This window comes from Condylura cristata, unplaced genomic scaffold (assembly GCF_000260355.1).
Source record: "Condylura cristata isolate star-nosed mole 26May11 unplaced genomic scaffold, ConCri1.0 scaffold00018, whole genome shotgun sequence".
NCBI classification, from domain to species: Eukaryota; Metazoa; Chordata; class Mammalia; order Eulipotyphla; family Talpidae; genus Condylura; species Condylura cristata.
Genome location: NW_004567119.1, coordinates 32,214,881 through 32,233,001, shown reverse-complemented (window position 1 = coordinate 32,233,001; position 18,121 = coordinate 32,214,881). Strand labels below are relative to the sequence as shown.

At 37.6% G+C, this 18,121-nt stretch overlaps 1 protein-coding gene across 4 annotated transcripts in view; it reads left to right on the top strand.

Moving 5' to 3' along the window:
* The first annotated feature begins 17 nt into the window (after positions 1–17).
* UCHL5 (ubiquitin carboxyl-terminal hydrolase L5) overlaps positions 18–18,121 on the top strand; it is a 36,382-nt gene continuing 18,278 nt past the window's right edge. For 2 of the 4 annotated variants that reach the window (XM_012726901.1, XM_012726900.1), the window contains exons 1-3: positions 18–277; positions 8,203–8,266; positions 9,702–9,807. In XM_012726901.1, coding sequence (XP_012582355.1) covers positions 22–277; positions 8,203–8,266; positions 9,702–9,807 — 426 coding nt within the window. In that variant the 5' untranslated portion in view covers positions 18–21. The other 2 variants (XM_004685462.2, XM_004685461.2) reach the window with 2 other exon arrangements.

Below are 18,121 nucleotides of genomic sequence, written 5' to 3'. Positions count from 1 at the left end.
GCGGCCAGACCCGCAGGGAAGATGCCACTCCAGCACCGACGCCGCCCGGGCCTCCAGGTTCGGTTCCCGGGAGCGAGTCCCGCCCCCGGGCCCGCCCCCGACCCCGCCCCTTCTCTGCGGGCGAGGATCCCGGATGTTACCTCCTCCGGCGCGCGGAATCCCGCCCCTTGGTCTCCGCCCGGTCTTCCTAATCCGCTACGGGTCCTGCACGGCCTAGGAAGAGTTTCGACGTCTCTGGGGTGGCTAGAGCGTCCTCCCGCGCTCTGTCGCGCTGCAGGTGACGGCGCCCGGAGGCTGTCGGGAAGTAGGCGGGGTGACGTAGGGAAGACGAGCTCGGCGGCGGGTTTGCCGAGATCCCTGGCCGGTGGCTGCTGGTGCTGGGGGCGGCCACAGCGAGAGGTGGAGCGGGGCGGTGTGTGGCCGGGGCCATGACGGGCAATGCCGGGGAATGGTGCCTCATGGAAAGCGACCCCGGGGTCTTCACCGAGCTCATTAAAGGATTCGGTGAGAGCCAAGGGGACTGTCCTGGGCCGGGGATCACGGGAAGAGGCCCAAGCTGGTTCCCTGCGGCCACCTCCCACCCGCGGCACTCTGAGGAAGGCGACTCTGGAAACCTGGAGTCGGGGAGGGGGGGCTGGCAGGGCTCCCGCCCGCTCCTCAGCCCGGGCCAGTCACGTTTCCTCCGCGTTTGAAGAACCACACCACGAGGGCAAGGATCGCGCCTGCCTCGTGCTTGGCTGTGTCCTCCGGACTCATCACACCAGCCTTGCCCCGACTGCCTGAGTCCCCCAGGCCACTGCCGCCCCTGCGCTCAGGTGGCCCTTGCGCCGCCCTACTCTGCGAACGAGCCCCGGTGCCCAGGTGTCTCGGGTCCCCGGCCCCGCAGGGCAAGCCAGGGTGTGGTGTGCTGTCTCCAGGGCCCGGTGCCCTGAGTCCCAAGCCTCCCCGGAACCCGAGATTCTAGTTGTTCCAAGCAGAACAGCGTGTGTTCCTAGCTGTGCGGGGCGTCCACGCGCGCTGACTGCTAGGCCACTTCGCTGGTTCTTTCGCTCCCGGCTGATTTTTGGTTTCTGGTGAAGTGTGTTTTCTTGAGCTAGTGCCACATGCTCACCTCTCTGGCTATATTCCTTGCTTTCCATCCTGAGTAATCAATCTATTTGACTTATTTTACCCTTCCCCATCTCTCCTTTTTAGGTAGTTTATCTGTTTACATTTGTTCAAGGATTATGAATTGTAGCTTTTGTGGTAAATCTTAGATTTAGGGGTAAAAATTAAACACTGATACATAGAGAGACTCATACGTAGTTGAATATTTGGAATATCATTAAGCATATTTTGTTCTATCCTTCAGCACACTGGTAGGGTTTGGGGATATCTAATGCGAATAAACCATGACAGTTCTAAAGAACTGGTAAACTCTGATACGGTGTATTAATTGCTATGTTAGCGTATGAACAAAATGTTTTAGGAACATGTGCAAGAGCACAGGCAGATGGAAAGGCATACATACACATTAGTGATGTTAAAATATATGACAAAGTGACTAAAACGTTTGTAACATGCTCTGCTTAAGAGTGTTTGACTCTTTTTTTTTTTTAAGATTTTTTATTCATATGGAACTGGGGTACAGGCCAGAGATGTGGATGTTGAGAGAATTCACCAGAGACAAAGAGTGGAGCAGAACAGGCAGATTGACAAAGTACACTGCTGAAGGGAGCAGCGGGCGGGTCAGGAGAGGTCTGCCTCTCCCTGTGGATCTCCGGGGCAGGCGGGAATCGAACTCATGTGGAAGTGGCTTTAGCTTCTTAGTGCTGTGCATTAACCATCTGTGCCACCAGGGAGGGCCAAGAGTGTTTGACTCTTAAGCAGGAAAGATAAACTGAGGCCAGATTTTATGCCACTTTGTATAGTTTGGATTGTCTTATAGTCAGTGGAGACTTGGCTGACAAAAGAATTTGAATGGTGAAATGACTTTTTCTTTTAATTAAAAAAAGTTGACTTTGTGTATTGTGCAGTCTGGATTGGAATGAACTGAGAGGAACTGGAAATCTCTTAAAAGGGCTTGTATCTGAGATGATTGGCTTTCATAAAGTAGGGGTTATAGAGCAGGTGGTAGATTCAACAGTTTTACTGTATTGAAGTCAACAGATTGGATGTAGGAAAAAAGGTGAACGTGACTTAGTGATTTCTAATTTGGGTGGATGGAGAACTACACAAGAAATGAGGCTTCATGGACAAGAAGGTGGGTTCAGTTTTGGAAATACACTGATGTGGAGATGTTGTCAGATTTAGATGTAAATATTATCATTTAAAACCTTAACTTATGACATAGAAGAGTTAAGGAAATATTGCATTAGGCAAGCTTATTAATATACTCAGTTCACAGCTGCTATTTCTGTATTATTTGTGCAGAAAATTTGGAAATTGAGTAAAATATGTGTAAGAGAGTGGTATGTAAGTACACCTTTTGTACTTGTTCTTAAGAAAATGTGAATAATAGCTATTAAAGGCTTGTCTCTTTTAGGGGAAGAGCTTTGTAATAAAATAAATGATAGTAGTTGCATAGTACCAGATAATTTGAAGAGAAAATAAGTTTATTCCTATTTTTTTTTACTCATCTAATTCATGGATTTTTAAAAGCTTTGGAAGATCATTCTTTCAAAAGTGAAACATCTTGCATTATCAATTTTATTGTAAATTTATTTTAAAAGTTTCATCATTGAAGGGAAACTAGTTGAGGATGCACAGTATGTTGGCAAAAGAAAGTTCTTATTAAATTAAGGAATAGATATGGTAGAACTATACTTTCATGGGTATGTTGCATATATAATACATAAATACATCAAAACAAACTAATAGTCTCCTATAAAATTATAAGCTATGAACTTCTGCTTTCTGCCAAGGTATAGTAATAGGAACTCATTTTACCTTTTCTGAAACAAACAAAACAGCTTTCACTTTAAGAAGCTTGAAAAATGAACAAATTAAATCTAAAGTAAAGCAGGTCAAAAGAAATAATAAGCATCAGAGTTAAATTAGTGGATCAGAAAAAAAAGAAACCAAAGTGATTTCCTAAAGATCAGTAATATGGAAAAGCCATTAGCTAGACTGATCAGAAAAATGAGATGAAATACAAATTACCAACAGTAGGAATAAGAGATGACATCACTACAGATTGTTCAAATATTAAAAAAAACAATGAGGGTAGATTTTCTGAACAACTGTATGCAGTAAGTTTGACAACTTGTGTAAAATGTACAGATTCCTTTTAAAACACAAATCATGAAGTTTACTCAAATAAATAACTACTGCAGCCTTACATAAGAAATTGAAATTGTAATTTAAAATCCACCCATGGGCCTCCCTGTTGGCACAGGGGTTAAAGTCAGGGTTGTCAAACTGTCTTTAGCCACTGCAGCATGAGTTCAGTTCCCAGCCAGCGAGCTAACCCATAAGGTAAAGGAGACTGCCCCTGTCTCCCCCTGCTCCTCAACAGTGGATTTCATTAGGTCGGCCTGTTCTACTCTCCACTCTGTCTGGTGAATTCTCTCACCCCCTGCACCTCTGTCCTTTACCCTAGCTCCTGTATGCATAAAAATAAATAAATAAATAAAATCTTCCCATAAAGAAAACTAACCAAAATGACATCACTTCTGAATTCTATCAAATATTTATGGAGTAAATAAGCCTATTCTACACACACTTTAAAAAAAAATGGAGAGAAAGAAATACTTGCCAACTCATTCTGTGGTAATGGTATAAGAAAGACAAGAAAAGGAAACTACAGAACTGTTCATCATCAACAGATGCAAATATTCTAACCAAAATTTTAGCATGTCAAATCCAATGGTGTAATAAAAAGACATTAGCCTGGCTGGGGTTTGTCCTAGGAATCTAAAATTGGGTTAGCGTTCAAGAATCAATGAAATTCACCATTTAACAAAGTAAACAAAAATCCATATATTATCTCAGTAGATTTGAAAATCATTTGACAAAATGTTGCATCTGTTAAGAATTACGGAGTGTTGGATTTTACTACTTGTCAGCTGCCACTATAGGTGCTGGCTGACAACTTTAGAGAGAAAGGATTGTATTATTCATGGCACAGCAGGCAGCAAGAGGTTCGTGGTTGCACTGGTTTCCTGTTCTCCAAGTCCATGGAAATGGACATAGACTGAGATGGCTGCAGGTAGTAGTCTCTGTCATAGTAGAGGAACCCCAAGCTTAGGAGGCTCCCAATTTAATGTAAGTGCTGCTAGCAAACCCATTCAACCTTTGGCTGCATTGAGACATGGAAAACAAACAAACCTTCCTTGTGATATAGGGAGACACTCTCTCTTCAAGTTTGTTTACTTCATTACATCCTTGAAAAGATAGTCTAAAAGGAATCTGGCAATTCTCAAAATACAAACTGAAACAGGATAAACCCATTCAGAATTGTCACCAAATAAAGTCTACCCTTAATTTCTATACCAAGTATACCATTAGTTAGCCTGTCCTGATCCATAGGGCTGGTACCCAATCTGTTTAATTGATCTCTTGTAGTGTTTACATTAGAAAGGCAGGTAGCTTGGCAAGTTTTGATAAGGATCTTCCCATTTTGCTAAGACATTAACCCAGCTCGATGTGTTGGTGATTGCATAGACTGCTTTGGTCTGTGAGAAGGATGTCTAGTGGAATTCCCCCATCTACAACAACTGTGGCCAGTGAGTTAAAGCATATCTGAATGGTGTTTGGAGCTGTAATGTTAGTTCTTTAATTTGAAGGTCACTTGTGACCGCTTTTAAAATACATGTCACCTGCTTAACTAGTTGTGTCTAGTCCTTGTTTTTCAAGAGTTTGCCTTGTGGTCACATTCACCAGCTAAATGGCATTTGTTCATAACATAGGGTGACTGAGAATGAGTTTGAGAAACAGATATGGGGGTATATTTTTGTGGGAAGTACAGAAGCTGGGACATGCCTGCTGCTGTTGGTAGAGAAGTTAGGACAGTCACAGTGGTCAAAACTAGGTGAGATCATAACTTGCAGTCATTAAGTTTGAGACAGTGCAAAAGTTGGGATATTTTTCTTGGGGAGATAGTCTCTTTTTTTAAAGATGTATTTGTTTATTGATACAGAACCGGGGTACAGGCCAGAGGTGCAGGAGCCATGAGAGGCTTCACTAGAGACAGGGTGGGGAGCAGAACAGGCCAACCGACGGAAGTACACTGCTGAGGGGAGCAGCGGGTGGGCCAGGAGAGGTCTGCCATGCCATGTGGCTCACCTCTGGGGTGGGGATTGAACTCACGCTGAAGTGGCTTTAGCTTCTTAGTGGTGCGCTTTAACCCGCTGCACCACCAGGGAGGGCCTTCTAGAAGTAGTTTCCAATAGATCTCAAATAGATTTATGCCACTAGTTTCATAGTATAAATGTTAGTCAATATATAAATGTAAGACTTATTTTAATTTTACTGCTCTCTCACTTTGGAAGTGTTTTGCATGAAAAATTATAAGGGCATTCTTTTAAAATCCAGTTCAACTATCCAAGAAAAAAAGTTTTTTTTTTCAAGATTTATTTTTATTTATGCATAGAAGAACTAGAGTACAGGCCAGAAAGGTAAAGGGTGACAGGATTCACCAAAGACAGAGTCGGGAGCAGAACTGGCAGATCTATTGAAATATACTGCTGAGGGGAGCGCCTAGGATATGGGAGAAGTCTGCTGTGCGGATATAGAAGTCTGCAGTGCTGTGTGGGTTACAGCCCTCGCTCTGGGGAGTGAACTGGTGCTGATAGCTTCATAGTGCTGATAGTAACCCCTCTGCCACCTGGAGGCCCCTCCATGAAAATTTTTGTGATGAGCATAGATATAGTAATGATCTCTCCTATTTCTAAAATGCATCCTGTGTATCTTTCATATGCAGTTTATACATGGTGCTCGGTCTTGGAGTTGTGTGCGCTTGAGTCCTACTGGACTGTGGAGTTGTTTGCAGTCGTTTATTGTTTTCTTTTTTTAAAGATTTATTTATTTATACAGGCGGGATGGTGGTGATGGTGGAGGATTCACCAGAAACAGCAGACAGGCAGAGCTACTGAGATACACTGCTGGGGGGAGCAGTGGGCGAGTCAAGAGAGTCTGCCATACTATGTGGGGGGCTGTGATAGTTTCATAGTGCTGCGCTTTAACCTGTTGCACCACTAGGGAGGGCCCCAGTTTATTTTCTGTCCTTGCCAGGACTTAGTATTGTATTTGATAGATAAGAAATATTTTGTTAAATACCAGTATTTCATTAACTTTAAAGCGTCTCTCATCTAACTTTTTACTTAATATATATCTATTATGTGATCTTCACAGAGTGATTCTTTATGTTTAGTGTTTGATAACAAATTACCTCACAAGAATGGTGTGGATTAGATGAAGCAGGTGGTATACTTGCTTTATACATGAGGAAAGTGAGACACTGAGACATTTTCTTTGTCAAGGTGAGACACTTTAATTAAGACAGTGCTGGGCTTAGAACCCAGGTATTTTTGAGTCATTGTTTATTTTTCTTTTCATTTTACCATGTGGTAAATGAAATTGTACATGAGGGGTTTCAAGATTAAATGTATATAAGGAGATAGATGCTAATAGGTGATGTTTTCCTCAGACAAAGAGGTGTGTGTAACATAAAGTTTATTAAACATTTGCATTCATCCATGCAAAAGATGTGAGCATTCCTTTATTCTTTGCAGTTTTTGTTTGTTTTGTAATGATAGATAAAATGATTTAATATTTGGCCATTTTACAGTTGATTTCTAGTAGTAGTAACCAGTTCATCTTTTGTGCCCTTCTTGATACATAAAGCTTCACACGTACAAAGTTCTCTCCTCCTAACACTCCCCCTTCAGTTTGTAAATGTTTAGCAGCCTGTTGCTGCATATTCAGGTTGTTTTTCATTCTTCTCTACTATAATATAGTAGCATTCTCGCTCTCTGTCTTATACACACACACATATTTAATATATAGTGAACACGCAAATTGAGACATGACATGGTTTGAATGCCCAAACTCATAGTTAGCTGACATTTTGGTTGACCCAGCATTTTTGTTTATTAATCATAGGATTTTGCAAATGGTCAAAGATTCTTCTAGCTCTCACTTGAGAATAACTGGAATATTAGAAAGTGCCCATACTTTGGAACCAGATGAGGAGTAAAATTAATTTTCTGGCATATACTAATAATTTAAATGCACATCTTGCATAAGATACATTCTTTGAAGGGATTAGAGAAGATGCATTTAAAGCACTTTATACATAGAACAAGTATTTACTATTGGTAAGTGACATTTTTTGTATTGTGGTAATAATACTAACATTTAGTTTAAAATCAGGGACTGTGTTACATACATCTTCTTTATCTCATTCTTTTCAACAGCGCTATTAGCATTGGAACACAGAGTTTATATCTTCATTTGGCAGTATATAATAAGGGTTTGCCCACCTTAGGGCTATTGACATTTTGGGGATGGATAATTCTTTATTCTCAAGGGCTGTCCTGTGCAATGTAGGATGTTTCATTTCTCTGGCCTCCACCCATTGTATGCAAAGTTCCCCTGCAAACACACACACACACACACACACACACACACACACACACACGATAATAGTGACACCAGAAATGTTTCCAGACGTTGAGAGATGTTCCCTTGGGGAGAAATTACACTGGTTGGGAGCCACTATACCAGAGAATGAACATGTAGGGAAAGGGAGAAAAACCCTGATTTTGTTGAAAATATAAAATTGGAATTTGGGAAAAGAGTCGGAACTCATTGTATGTATGAAACTCACTGTTAAGTGGCAGTTACTACTAAAAAAAGGTCTAATTTAAAAAAAAAAGAATTCTCTGCTAAGAGAAGAGCAGGGAAATTTAGTAGTTGAATGAAAAGAGTAGATGACAGCCAGAAATTGAGTCTGAAAAGGAGTAATCATGGGTTGTATCTCAGTGAAAATAGATTCTTGAAACTTTTTAAAATTACAGAAGAGACATATTCCCATGGTAAATAAATTGGAAATATAGTAAAAGAAGTAGCAGAATTTGGCCATGAGTTTTATCACTATTATCATTGTAATTTGCCATGTCTTATTGTCCCCAAATTTGCATTTCTTGAAGTTAATATTTTATTTGATGGTGATAGAAAAACGCATTATTTTGTTTTTGAAGAAATAATTTCTTATTTCAGGTTGCCGAGGAGCGCAAGTAGAAGAAATATGGAGTTTAGAGCCGGAGAATTTTGAAAAATTAAAGTAAGGATAAGATTAGTTGTGTTAACAAAATAATGTTCATACTTAATCAGACTTTTGTCTGATTACTTTAGTTGGATCACTTTAAACCAACTACATTACTGCTATGTGTTTTTTTAGTTCTGTGAGCTAGATCTCATATAGCCAAGAACTTAAGACTCATAGACATGTACAAGAATGAAAACTTTCTCTAGTTCTGTATCATAGACTCATAGACATGTACAAGAATGAAAACTTTCTCTAATTCTGTACAAAGTATATTTGACTGATTTAAAAAATAATATTCATTTATAGAACATTGTTAGAACATGGAAAACAATGGGTTATTGTACAAAGGCATGATTAATAGTATTCTTAATATTGTATGTTCTTTTCATGGTTAGTGATAACTCACAACTTAACTACCTATCACACTGCTTCTTTGGGAGGTTGCTGATTAAACTGCGAAAGTAGGCAGATACCAGGAAGTATTCCTCTTCTCTGCCTTCTGACTGGAATCACCTCTCTGATCCTTACTTCCCAGTCTCCTTTCCCTAAGCATGGAGACTAATTTTAATGACTGGAAGTGTTTAACTTAGAGTTTAGGAACAAGAAATAGGCTTTTAAAAGCAAAAGTGGAGACTGACAGGTTATGGCTGCTGTTTTTATAAGTTAGAGTGAGGTAATTTGCTCCCTCTCCTTGTTCCCTGAAAAAGATCAACCACTTAAGTTGGAATTCTTAAGGGGAGATTAATTAAAAATGCATCATTTGCATTGTCTTAAAGACAGGATAAGAAAGGATAGGGACAATTTTTATTGTTTGGAAGGCAGTTTTGAAAGAGACTGTAGAGAAAATGTGGATGACTTCTATATATATTTCAAGATTAGTTTGGGAATTGTTTGTGAATTCTGTAGTTACATGAAGAAGACTTCCTATATTTCATACTTTGTATACCACTTATCACTTACCTGTAAATATTCTCCTTGAAATTACTCATATATATATATATATATATATATATATATTGGAATTCAGTTTAGGGATAACACCTTCTAGTTTTGCACTATTTTTATTTTCTGTTTGTAAATAAGGAAATATAAGGGAGAAATTAATATTCCACAACTTTGAGAATAAACCATTATACTTCATTTTTAACTGATACAGTTTTTATGTTTTATTTGCCTTGTGTTAGGCAGTATTCCAGTGACTTTGAATAGCAATGGAAATTTCTGTCTATCTGTCTATCTATCTAATTGATTGACAGAACTTGCCAGTTTCACAGGTAAGGCCTTTAGTTTTTGCCAAACAGAAAACGTATTCTGAATAATAGAAGTCTTTTTAAAAACTCTCAAATTTGCACTGTATTTGTTAAGAAGCTGGGTAAAATTTAATGTTATCGACAGAATATCACTAAAAAAAAGCAGGGCTTGATGTCGCTGTTTGTATTTTATTTTGTAGGCCGGTTCACGGGCTAATTTTTCTTTTCAAGTGGCAGCCAGGAGAAGAACCAGCAGGTTCTGTGGTTCAGGACTCCAGACTTGACACAATATTCTTTGCCAAGCAGGTATGTCCTTAAACAATTTGAGTCTCACTGGCAGTGCCTTTAACAGTCTGTTCTACTCTGTGTGGAGCATACCTCAAACTTTCCGTTCTCATGACTCCTTCATATTCTTAAAAATTACTGAGCTTCCCAAAGGAATTCTGTTTATACATCTATCAATATTTATTCTATTATACATTAAAATTGAAACATTTAAAAGAATTGTTGGCTGATTTAAAAATAAATTCATTACATGTGAACACAAATAACATCTTCAATGAAAAATAGCAAGTGATAAGAGTGCATTGCATTACATTTTGCAAATATCTAATATATAGCTTCGTAGCACACAGCTACCTTCCTTTGTCTGCTTTTTTCTTTAGTGTTAGTGTTTCTTTAGTCTTTAGTGTTTTTGCTTTGAAGTATATGAAAAAAATTGTTTCAATAGTTCTGCACAATTGTCACTGTTTCATATGTGTAATTGGAAAGGAAGGAGTACTTTAATATCTTTTTCAGTTAATTATGGATATTCTCTTTGATAGCATATCAAAACTTGAGAAATGTTGTATTTTTGGAGATTTCATTGCAGTGTGAAATCTGAAACCATCTCCATGACTTTTGTATTCTATGGTGTTGAATTCCTCAGTTTTTCTTGTTCTGTGAATGAATGTTTTATTCACATAGGATCTGATAACATCCTGTGTGGGTTATTTGGAAATGTCACCAAATTATGTAGATCTTTTTAAGCGATAACATATTTGACTATATAAGTTACATTTGCTACGTGAATTACCATATAGATCATCATAAAAGTTAATTGTCACGAAACTTAAAAAGTTAACAGTAATGGGTCTACATCTTATAAAATTCCAATGTTTACTTGAAAGTTTAAATTTTGATAAGAACAACAAATATTATCAGGTATTTCCTTTGAAGAGATAGACTCATTTTACTAATTTTCAAGGAAATATTAGCTAAGTACTCTGTGTGAAGAACTGTATTGTGTGTCATTTATTCTTTCAAGTAAAAATGTTTTAAGAAATGAATAGAGAAGCTACCTCACAACTCAGTTACACTTAGTGCTTTTCCTTGAAATGACTGCACATTTGGTTTGTAACAGAATTGTTTTATTGTCTTGGCCTATTTCATTCAACAAGATATTGAAGACTTGTACTCGGAGATTAAATTTTTTTTTTTTAAAGATTTATTTACTTATGCACACAGAACTAGGGTACAGGCCAGATGTGTGGTGGGTGAGAGGATTCATCAGAGACAGAGTGGGGAGCAGAACAGGCAGATTGACAAAGTACACTGCTGAGGGGAGCAATGGGCGGGTCAGAAGAGGTCTGCTGTACCATCAGGGTCAGCTCTCTGGCTAGGGATTGAACTCGTGATGCAGTGGCTTTGGAGAACTTCCTAATGTAGTGCTTTAACCCGTTGTGCCACCAGGGTGAGCCCAGAGATTGAAATTTTATAAAAATAACTACTGGTGCCACAAAGATATTCTTCATTAAAGATATTCTGCCTTTTTGTTTTGTTAGTTTTGTAACAATGTGTAATGTGTCAGTGAAATGGTTTAATGTCATGACCTCGATTCATACCCACAATTGCTATTATACTGTCAGGGTGAATGTGAAATCTGGTAAAAATTCCAAAACTGTCTTAGAAATTGCTATGAAAAAATGTTTTCAGAAGATTTTTTTTTTAGTTAATAGTGGTTTACATTCTTGTTTCCGTAATAGAAATGTAGGATCCCCCCACCAGTGTACGGAAGTAATTTTGAGTTCACAAATTCCTTGAATAGGGTCTTAGAGATTCCCAAGGATTCATGGACCACACTTTGAGAATTACTGTTCCAGAGTATATGATGAGATGTTTAACATTTTTACACACTTCATATATATGGTTCATTGTTTGAAAAGGGGAATGATAAAAGAAGTTTGCTGAATGCTTAAGCAGATGTGATTATATTTGTTTGAAAATTGAACCAATTTTGAGACTCAAAAAAATTACTTAGGATATCTGAGTTAGTAACTTCTGGAGTTCCATGATAGTTTTCTAGTTCTGTGTTACATTTTTATATTAGTGTTATTTAATTGTTTATTTGTATTATTCTAGCCATGTGTATATTTTGGATTAGTGATTTCCTAATTTTTTATTATGTTATGCCGTAAGTTTTTATTAAACACAAAGATCATCAATTCTTCAATAATAACTATTAGTCTTTTTAGTATATGTCTCTTATGAACCTATGCTAGAAACACTATAGTATCTATTATATAAAAATGTAATCGTTGTGTCTTAGGCCTTAAGAACTTGTAGTAATGATTTCCAATCCAGGGTCCTTCTTGGGCTCCTAGGAATAGTTTCAGAAATTAAAAAAAAAAAAGTTGATAAAATCATTTGTTTGTGATAAGGTCATTACTATTAACTGTATTAACTAGATATATAGTTTGGGTATTGATGGTTGGAATTGTACCAATTTAGAGAGGAAACATTGACTCAATGCTAATTATATGCTCTAATTGGAGGACTATGTGTTTATGTGTATATCATTGTTAATTAAATATGGAGAAAGTAAATTGTTTCCTAGTGGTTAGAATTTGGGTGTAAGAATCCGGGAATGATTAATTTGTTTTCCTTTATCTGGGTAACATTGGTTTACAACCCTCTATGTGATTTAGGGGAGTAGGTTCTCTCCTCCTCAGATATATATTATACCCCCACCATCCAGGCACCCATAACCCTTCATCACAGATCATTGGGCTCACTCGCTTCTTTGTTCTCCCATTAGTAGTCTCAATTTGCAGTCATATTTCTAGGGTTTATTTTGGTCACGTCTTTTTTGTGTCTGTGTGTGTATTTTTTTGTTGTTGTTCTCTTTATATTCCACATGACTGAAATCATCCAGTAATGCTTTTCTGTAAAGCATGGTTTTGTTAATATTGATCTGATTATATAGCAAAAGTGTGGCTTACTTTCCTAACACCTCGCATCAGTACTGGGTTTGTTTCACAGTCTTTCAGGTAGGAATGATTGTTTACAGTATGTGTGATACTGCAGTATGTGTTTGAAGAATGATGAATTGTTGTAGTCCTTGCCTTCAAGGTTGCTTAGAGTTTAGTGAGGAGATTGGTATTAATCAATGAAATGCAAAATTAAAGTGGTGGTAAGTGCTGACTGAAGTGAAATAAGAACTTTATTATGAACCTTGAAAACAATCTTTAACTCTGTCCTTACTTTTTACACTTATTATTGAGTATTGGGTCCCTAAAATGACTCTCATTTTGGACAGAAATTTAGAGTTTCTTCAAAACCATCCTCAGGTTTTATGTTTTGCTGGAGAGACATATAAACTATACTGAAAGCTGTTAATGGTCATAATTAGGATTTATTACTGTGAAAGGGTACAGTAATAAAATCAGCCAAGGGGAGAGATGCCCATCCAGAGTTTTCAGCTGTCTTTTCTCAGGGGAGTCCTAGTGAGTGCCCACTTTCCTGGCAGTGATTTGTGACAGTATGTATGGAGTATTGCCATCTAATAACCTCAGTGGATTCTTAACAACCTGTGTTTTTATTGGGCCTCAGTTGTATAGACCTAGTTGACCATCCACATGGCAGACCTCAGTCTCCAGTTACCCTGGAGATTCAGCTGATTACTGGTGGTCAAAAACATCTCCTATAACTCTTATTGTTAATTTGTGTGTGTGGTCCCAAGCCCTCAGGTAAACAGTGACACTTATGAGACATGGCTTTTCAATAGCCACAAGCCTCTTGGTCATCTTGCATGTGAGGTTACCTCCCAGGAGCCAAAGACACATTCCAGGGCTCTCTGGGCAAGGTTGGATTCATTCTGATCATATAAAAATTGGACTTGACTTATTCAGGGACAAATGAAAGCTTCCTTGAGTAAATGACAATTCAGCTGAAATGTAAAGGTATTAAATGGAGCAAGAGGTTGAGGATCATCCCATGTTACTAACAGATTTATTGCACACGGTAGTAAGACTAGTGAAAGGTGCTAAAAGAAGTCCAGAGTACCAGAGATGACATGAGATAATGATGCTGAACAGGGGGTGTATTAGTAAGGACTAGGCAGAGTTAGGTATAGAGGGACAATGACATATTAAAAAATACAAGTTTTTCTTTTTATATCAAAGAACTATTAAGATTGCAGGCTCTTTCTTTCTTTGTTGTGGTTTTCTGCCCCCGGATATTACTTCACGGCCGGGAGATTGTTGGAGTTTCACCTATTCTGTCTCAGTTCCACAGTCACAGGCAGTAGGAAGGGGATCACACATTCTGTTCCCTTAGTGGACATTTTCCAAAATTTGCCCTTGGCACATTCTTTCTGTTCTTTGTCAGGAACTCAGTCACATGACTGTACTGGGCAGCAAAGAAGGCTGGGGAAGTTACCTTCATTTTAGGTGGCTGTGGACCCAGATAAAATGTAAGCTTCTAACCCTGTGGGAGAAGGAAACGATGGATATGGAGAACAACTATGGACTCCTGCCACCAGTGCAGAGGGTAGATCATGTAGGGCATTTCAGGCTGTGATTGAGAGTTTGTATCAGCTGGTGGGTTAGTGGAAGGTTTTTGAGATGGTTTATAAAGGGTGAGGTGATCAGTTTCATTTAGAAGAGACCACTTTGGCTACAGTGTAAATAATGCATTTGAGGAGTGGTGTGTGATGTAAGACTGGATGGCTATTAGTTAGAAGGCTTTTATAGATATTATTTCAAGATCAGACAAAAAAGACAGGCAGTAGGGATGTGAACAGATTTGAATAATATTTAGATACAGTAATTAGTACCTTCTGTTGTAATGATTGCCTGTGGGGATAAAGGAGGGAGATGTATCAATCAGTGATAATGTCCCTGTCTTCCTTATTCCTTCTTTTAAAAAAAAGTCATCAGGTATACAGAGTGGAATTCAGATAATTCTTAATTGATGGATGACACACACTTGTTGCCTCCTTTTCTTTATTTGATTATTTTACTTGTAGGAAGCACCCAATCTTTACCATCTAAATAAATTTTACCAGTTATTTCCTTCTAATTTCACCCATAGTATAATAGTACTCATCCTTCCTATTTTCACTTAGTATACCCTTTTTGGTAAAATCTATATGTCATTATTTTGCTTTACTTTTTATGTATTTTTTTTTTGTAATCCTAAAGAGGTGTGTATATATAAAATTTGCTAAAAAGCATCATGTTCTGTGTAATTTGGGGGGACATTAAAGATTCATCTATGAGTTTACTAAAGTATTAGTTCATTTATTTTTGCATGCTGTATATCAATTGCATGAATCTACTGTGGTTTTTTTTGCTTACCCTTTATAGATTCGATTTTGGTTTTCCATTTGAGTTACTGTAAATTGTGCAACTATAAACATTTTCACCCATATCTAATGTAGTATGTGCAAATTTCTCTGGGTGTAAACCTAGAAGTATCCTCATCTGATAGGGAAATATGTGACTTTAGGAGGAAATAGGAAAATGTTTTCTGAAGTCACTGTGTAGCACATACTCTAACGTGACAGTATCTTGCCTTTAGTATTTGCCAGCCACTTGGCTCTAAAGTGGCACTCCTTTGAGGTCTTCCATCTCCCTATCACTGTCCATGTTGAAAGGGTTTTCATGTGCTTAGTGACCACATATATTTCCTCTGTGAATTTTCTGTTTATCTTTCATCTGGCCTTGTGCTTTTCTTTTTCATTTATACAAGTTGTATGTTCTTAGTGCAATAATAAGTTGACACCTTGTTGTTTTACCTTTTCTGGGTATCTTTTTAACGACTGAGAGTCAGTACTTTTTGTATTTCATTTAAGAAGTCATTATTACCTGAAGTTGTAAAAGATATATTTTTATTTTTGACATCTGTGTCCATAATTCATCAGGATTGGGTTTTGGTATATCATGTTGGTTTTTTTTTTTTTTTTTTAAGAAGATTTAATTATTTATTTATTTATACATGCAGGAGTCACTGGTCTCAACTAACACACCCATTCTATTTTGAATATACCATCTTAATTTGTTTTTTTCTTCCTCCGTTTTTAAGCCCTGCCAACAAGCTTTCAAATTTTGTTCTAGTCTAAGGTGATTTTTTTCCCTTCAGTTGTTCTAGTTTTACGTTTAGATTTTTTTCATGTATGCATTTCTAATTCTACATAAGGCAGATTGTTTATCATACACATTTTTTTTTTTAATGCTATCTTCCTTTCAGGAGCCAACATTTTCAATCTAAAACTTTTTCCTTTGACTATTAGTAAATACTAAAATATTACTCGTTTTTTTATTGAGGTATCATTGACACATATTATTTATGGGTATATGACATACATTGTATATATTGTTAGCTAATTGCTACAATAGGTTTAGATAACATTTTCCACCAAAGGTAGTTAAAAAATGTTTTTTCTTGTGATGAGCACTTTTACCATTCATTCTCTCAGAAGTTTTCAAATAGGTGATACAGTATTATTTAAGCGTAGTTGCCATGCTGTACATTAGCTCTCTGTGATATTTATTTTATTACTGGGAGTTTTACTTTTTTATAGCCTTTGCACATTTTGCTCCAGCCCTATACCTCTTGGTTTTTGTGCTTGGTGGGGATTTTTTTTTTTTTTTTTTTTGCTTCTTTATTTATTTCTTCAAATAATATAATAGTTTATTTTTACATTGTTTTGTGCATTTTTTTCATCTGAGTTGTAATCCCCGTGCGCTTCTCATCACCTAATTACCCATGTACCATCACCATAGTCCAGTGCACTTCCCATGGTCCCTGTTTTTGATCCCATTCCCCACTCCACCCCCATAAAATGTCTCTGGTAGATAGCTGCCATTATTATTATTATTTTCTCTCCTGGTCCGTTATACTCCTGCTATGAATAAAATCATCCAGATTTTTCCCTTTCTTTCTGGCTTATTTCACTAAGCATGATCTTTTCCCGCTCCATCCGTTGCTACAAAAGGTATGTGTTTCTTTTTTTCCTTTTTGGGGATGAGTAATATTCCCTCATCTTTTTTAATTCAGTCATATACTTTTGGGCATTTGAGCTGTTTCCATGTCTTTCCAATTGTAAAAAAACAGCAATAAACATGGGGATACAGGTGTCTTTTGGGTAGATATCTAGGAGTGGGATTGTTGGGTCCTATGGAAGCTCCATGTTTAGCAGTTTGAGGAACCTCCAAACAGTTTTCCATAGTGGTTGTACTCGTTCACATTCTGGTAGGGATTGTTTTTTAAGATTCCACACATAAGTGAGATAATAATGAAATTTCTTTATGATTTATTTCTTATAGTATAGTGCTGCAAGTTTACCTATGTTTCTACAAATGGCAGCATCTAATTTTTTTTTTTTTTGGCTGAACACACACACACACACACACACAAATATTTTCTTTATCCATTCATTAATCAGTGAACACTTAGACTGTTCCCATATTTTGACTGCTGTAAATGATGTTGTAGTGAAAATGGTGCTGGAGATACCTTTCTGACTTAGTGTTTTCATTTTCTTTGTATAGATACCCAGCAGTGTGATTGCTGGATCATATGGTAGTTCTATCTTTAATATTTTGAGAAGCCACCGTACTGTTTTCCTTGCTGGCTTTACCAATTTGCCTTCCCACCAACAGTATATAGGGCTTCCCTTTTTTCCATGCCTCTTAAGCACCTGTCATTTTTTAAAATGATAACCATTTTTAATAACCATTCTTTTGCACTTGAAAGGAAGATAGCATTTAAAAAAATTGTGTAAGAACAAATTAAGATGGTATGCAGTGATAAAACCTTTTTTAAATTTATCTTATAGCTATAATTCAATGAAGATTGGCTGTAGTTAATATGGACACTAAAATCTGTGAGTGTAGCAGAGTTCCTCTGGAAATCTATCATATTTTGTTTACAGTATGAAGAAGAATTATTCTCTAGTAGAGGGCTTGCAAAATCAAATGGCTGCAGAATCAGGTTAGCAACATGAATGTGTTGGATGAGATTGGATGAACTGAAGAACTTAAGTGCTCAAACCAGTTCTTCAGGTACTGGGTCAGGCAGCCTTTCACCACCTGCTCCAGCCTCATGTGTTTGTTAAACTTACTACTTTATTTAAACATGTGTTAAAAGCCAGTGGAACATAAGGGATAAGTTAAAGATTTAAAATATTGGAACTGCATAAATCATTTGTATTGGAATAATTTTTGCTCACATGAACTACAGTTAAAAGTCTCCCAAATAGGCCCTCCCTGGTGGCGCAGCGGGTTAAAGCACAGCACTGAGAACCTAAAGCCACTTCTGCATGAGTTCGATTCCCGCCTGCCCCGGAGGTGACCAC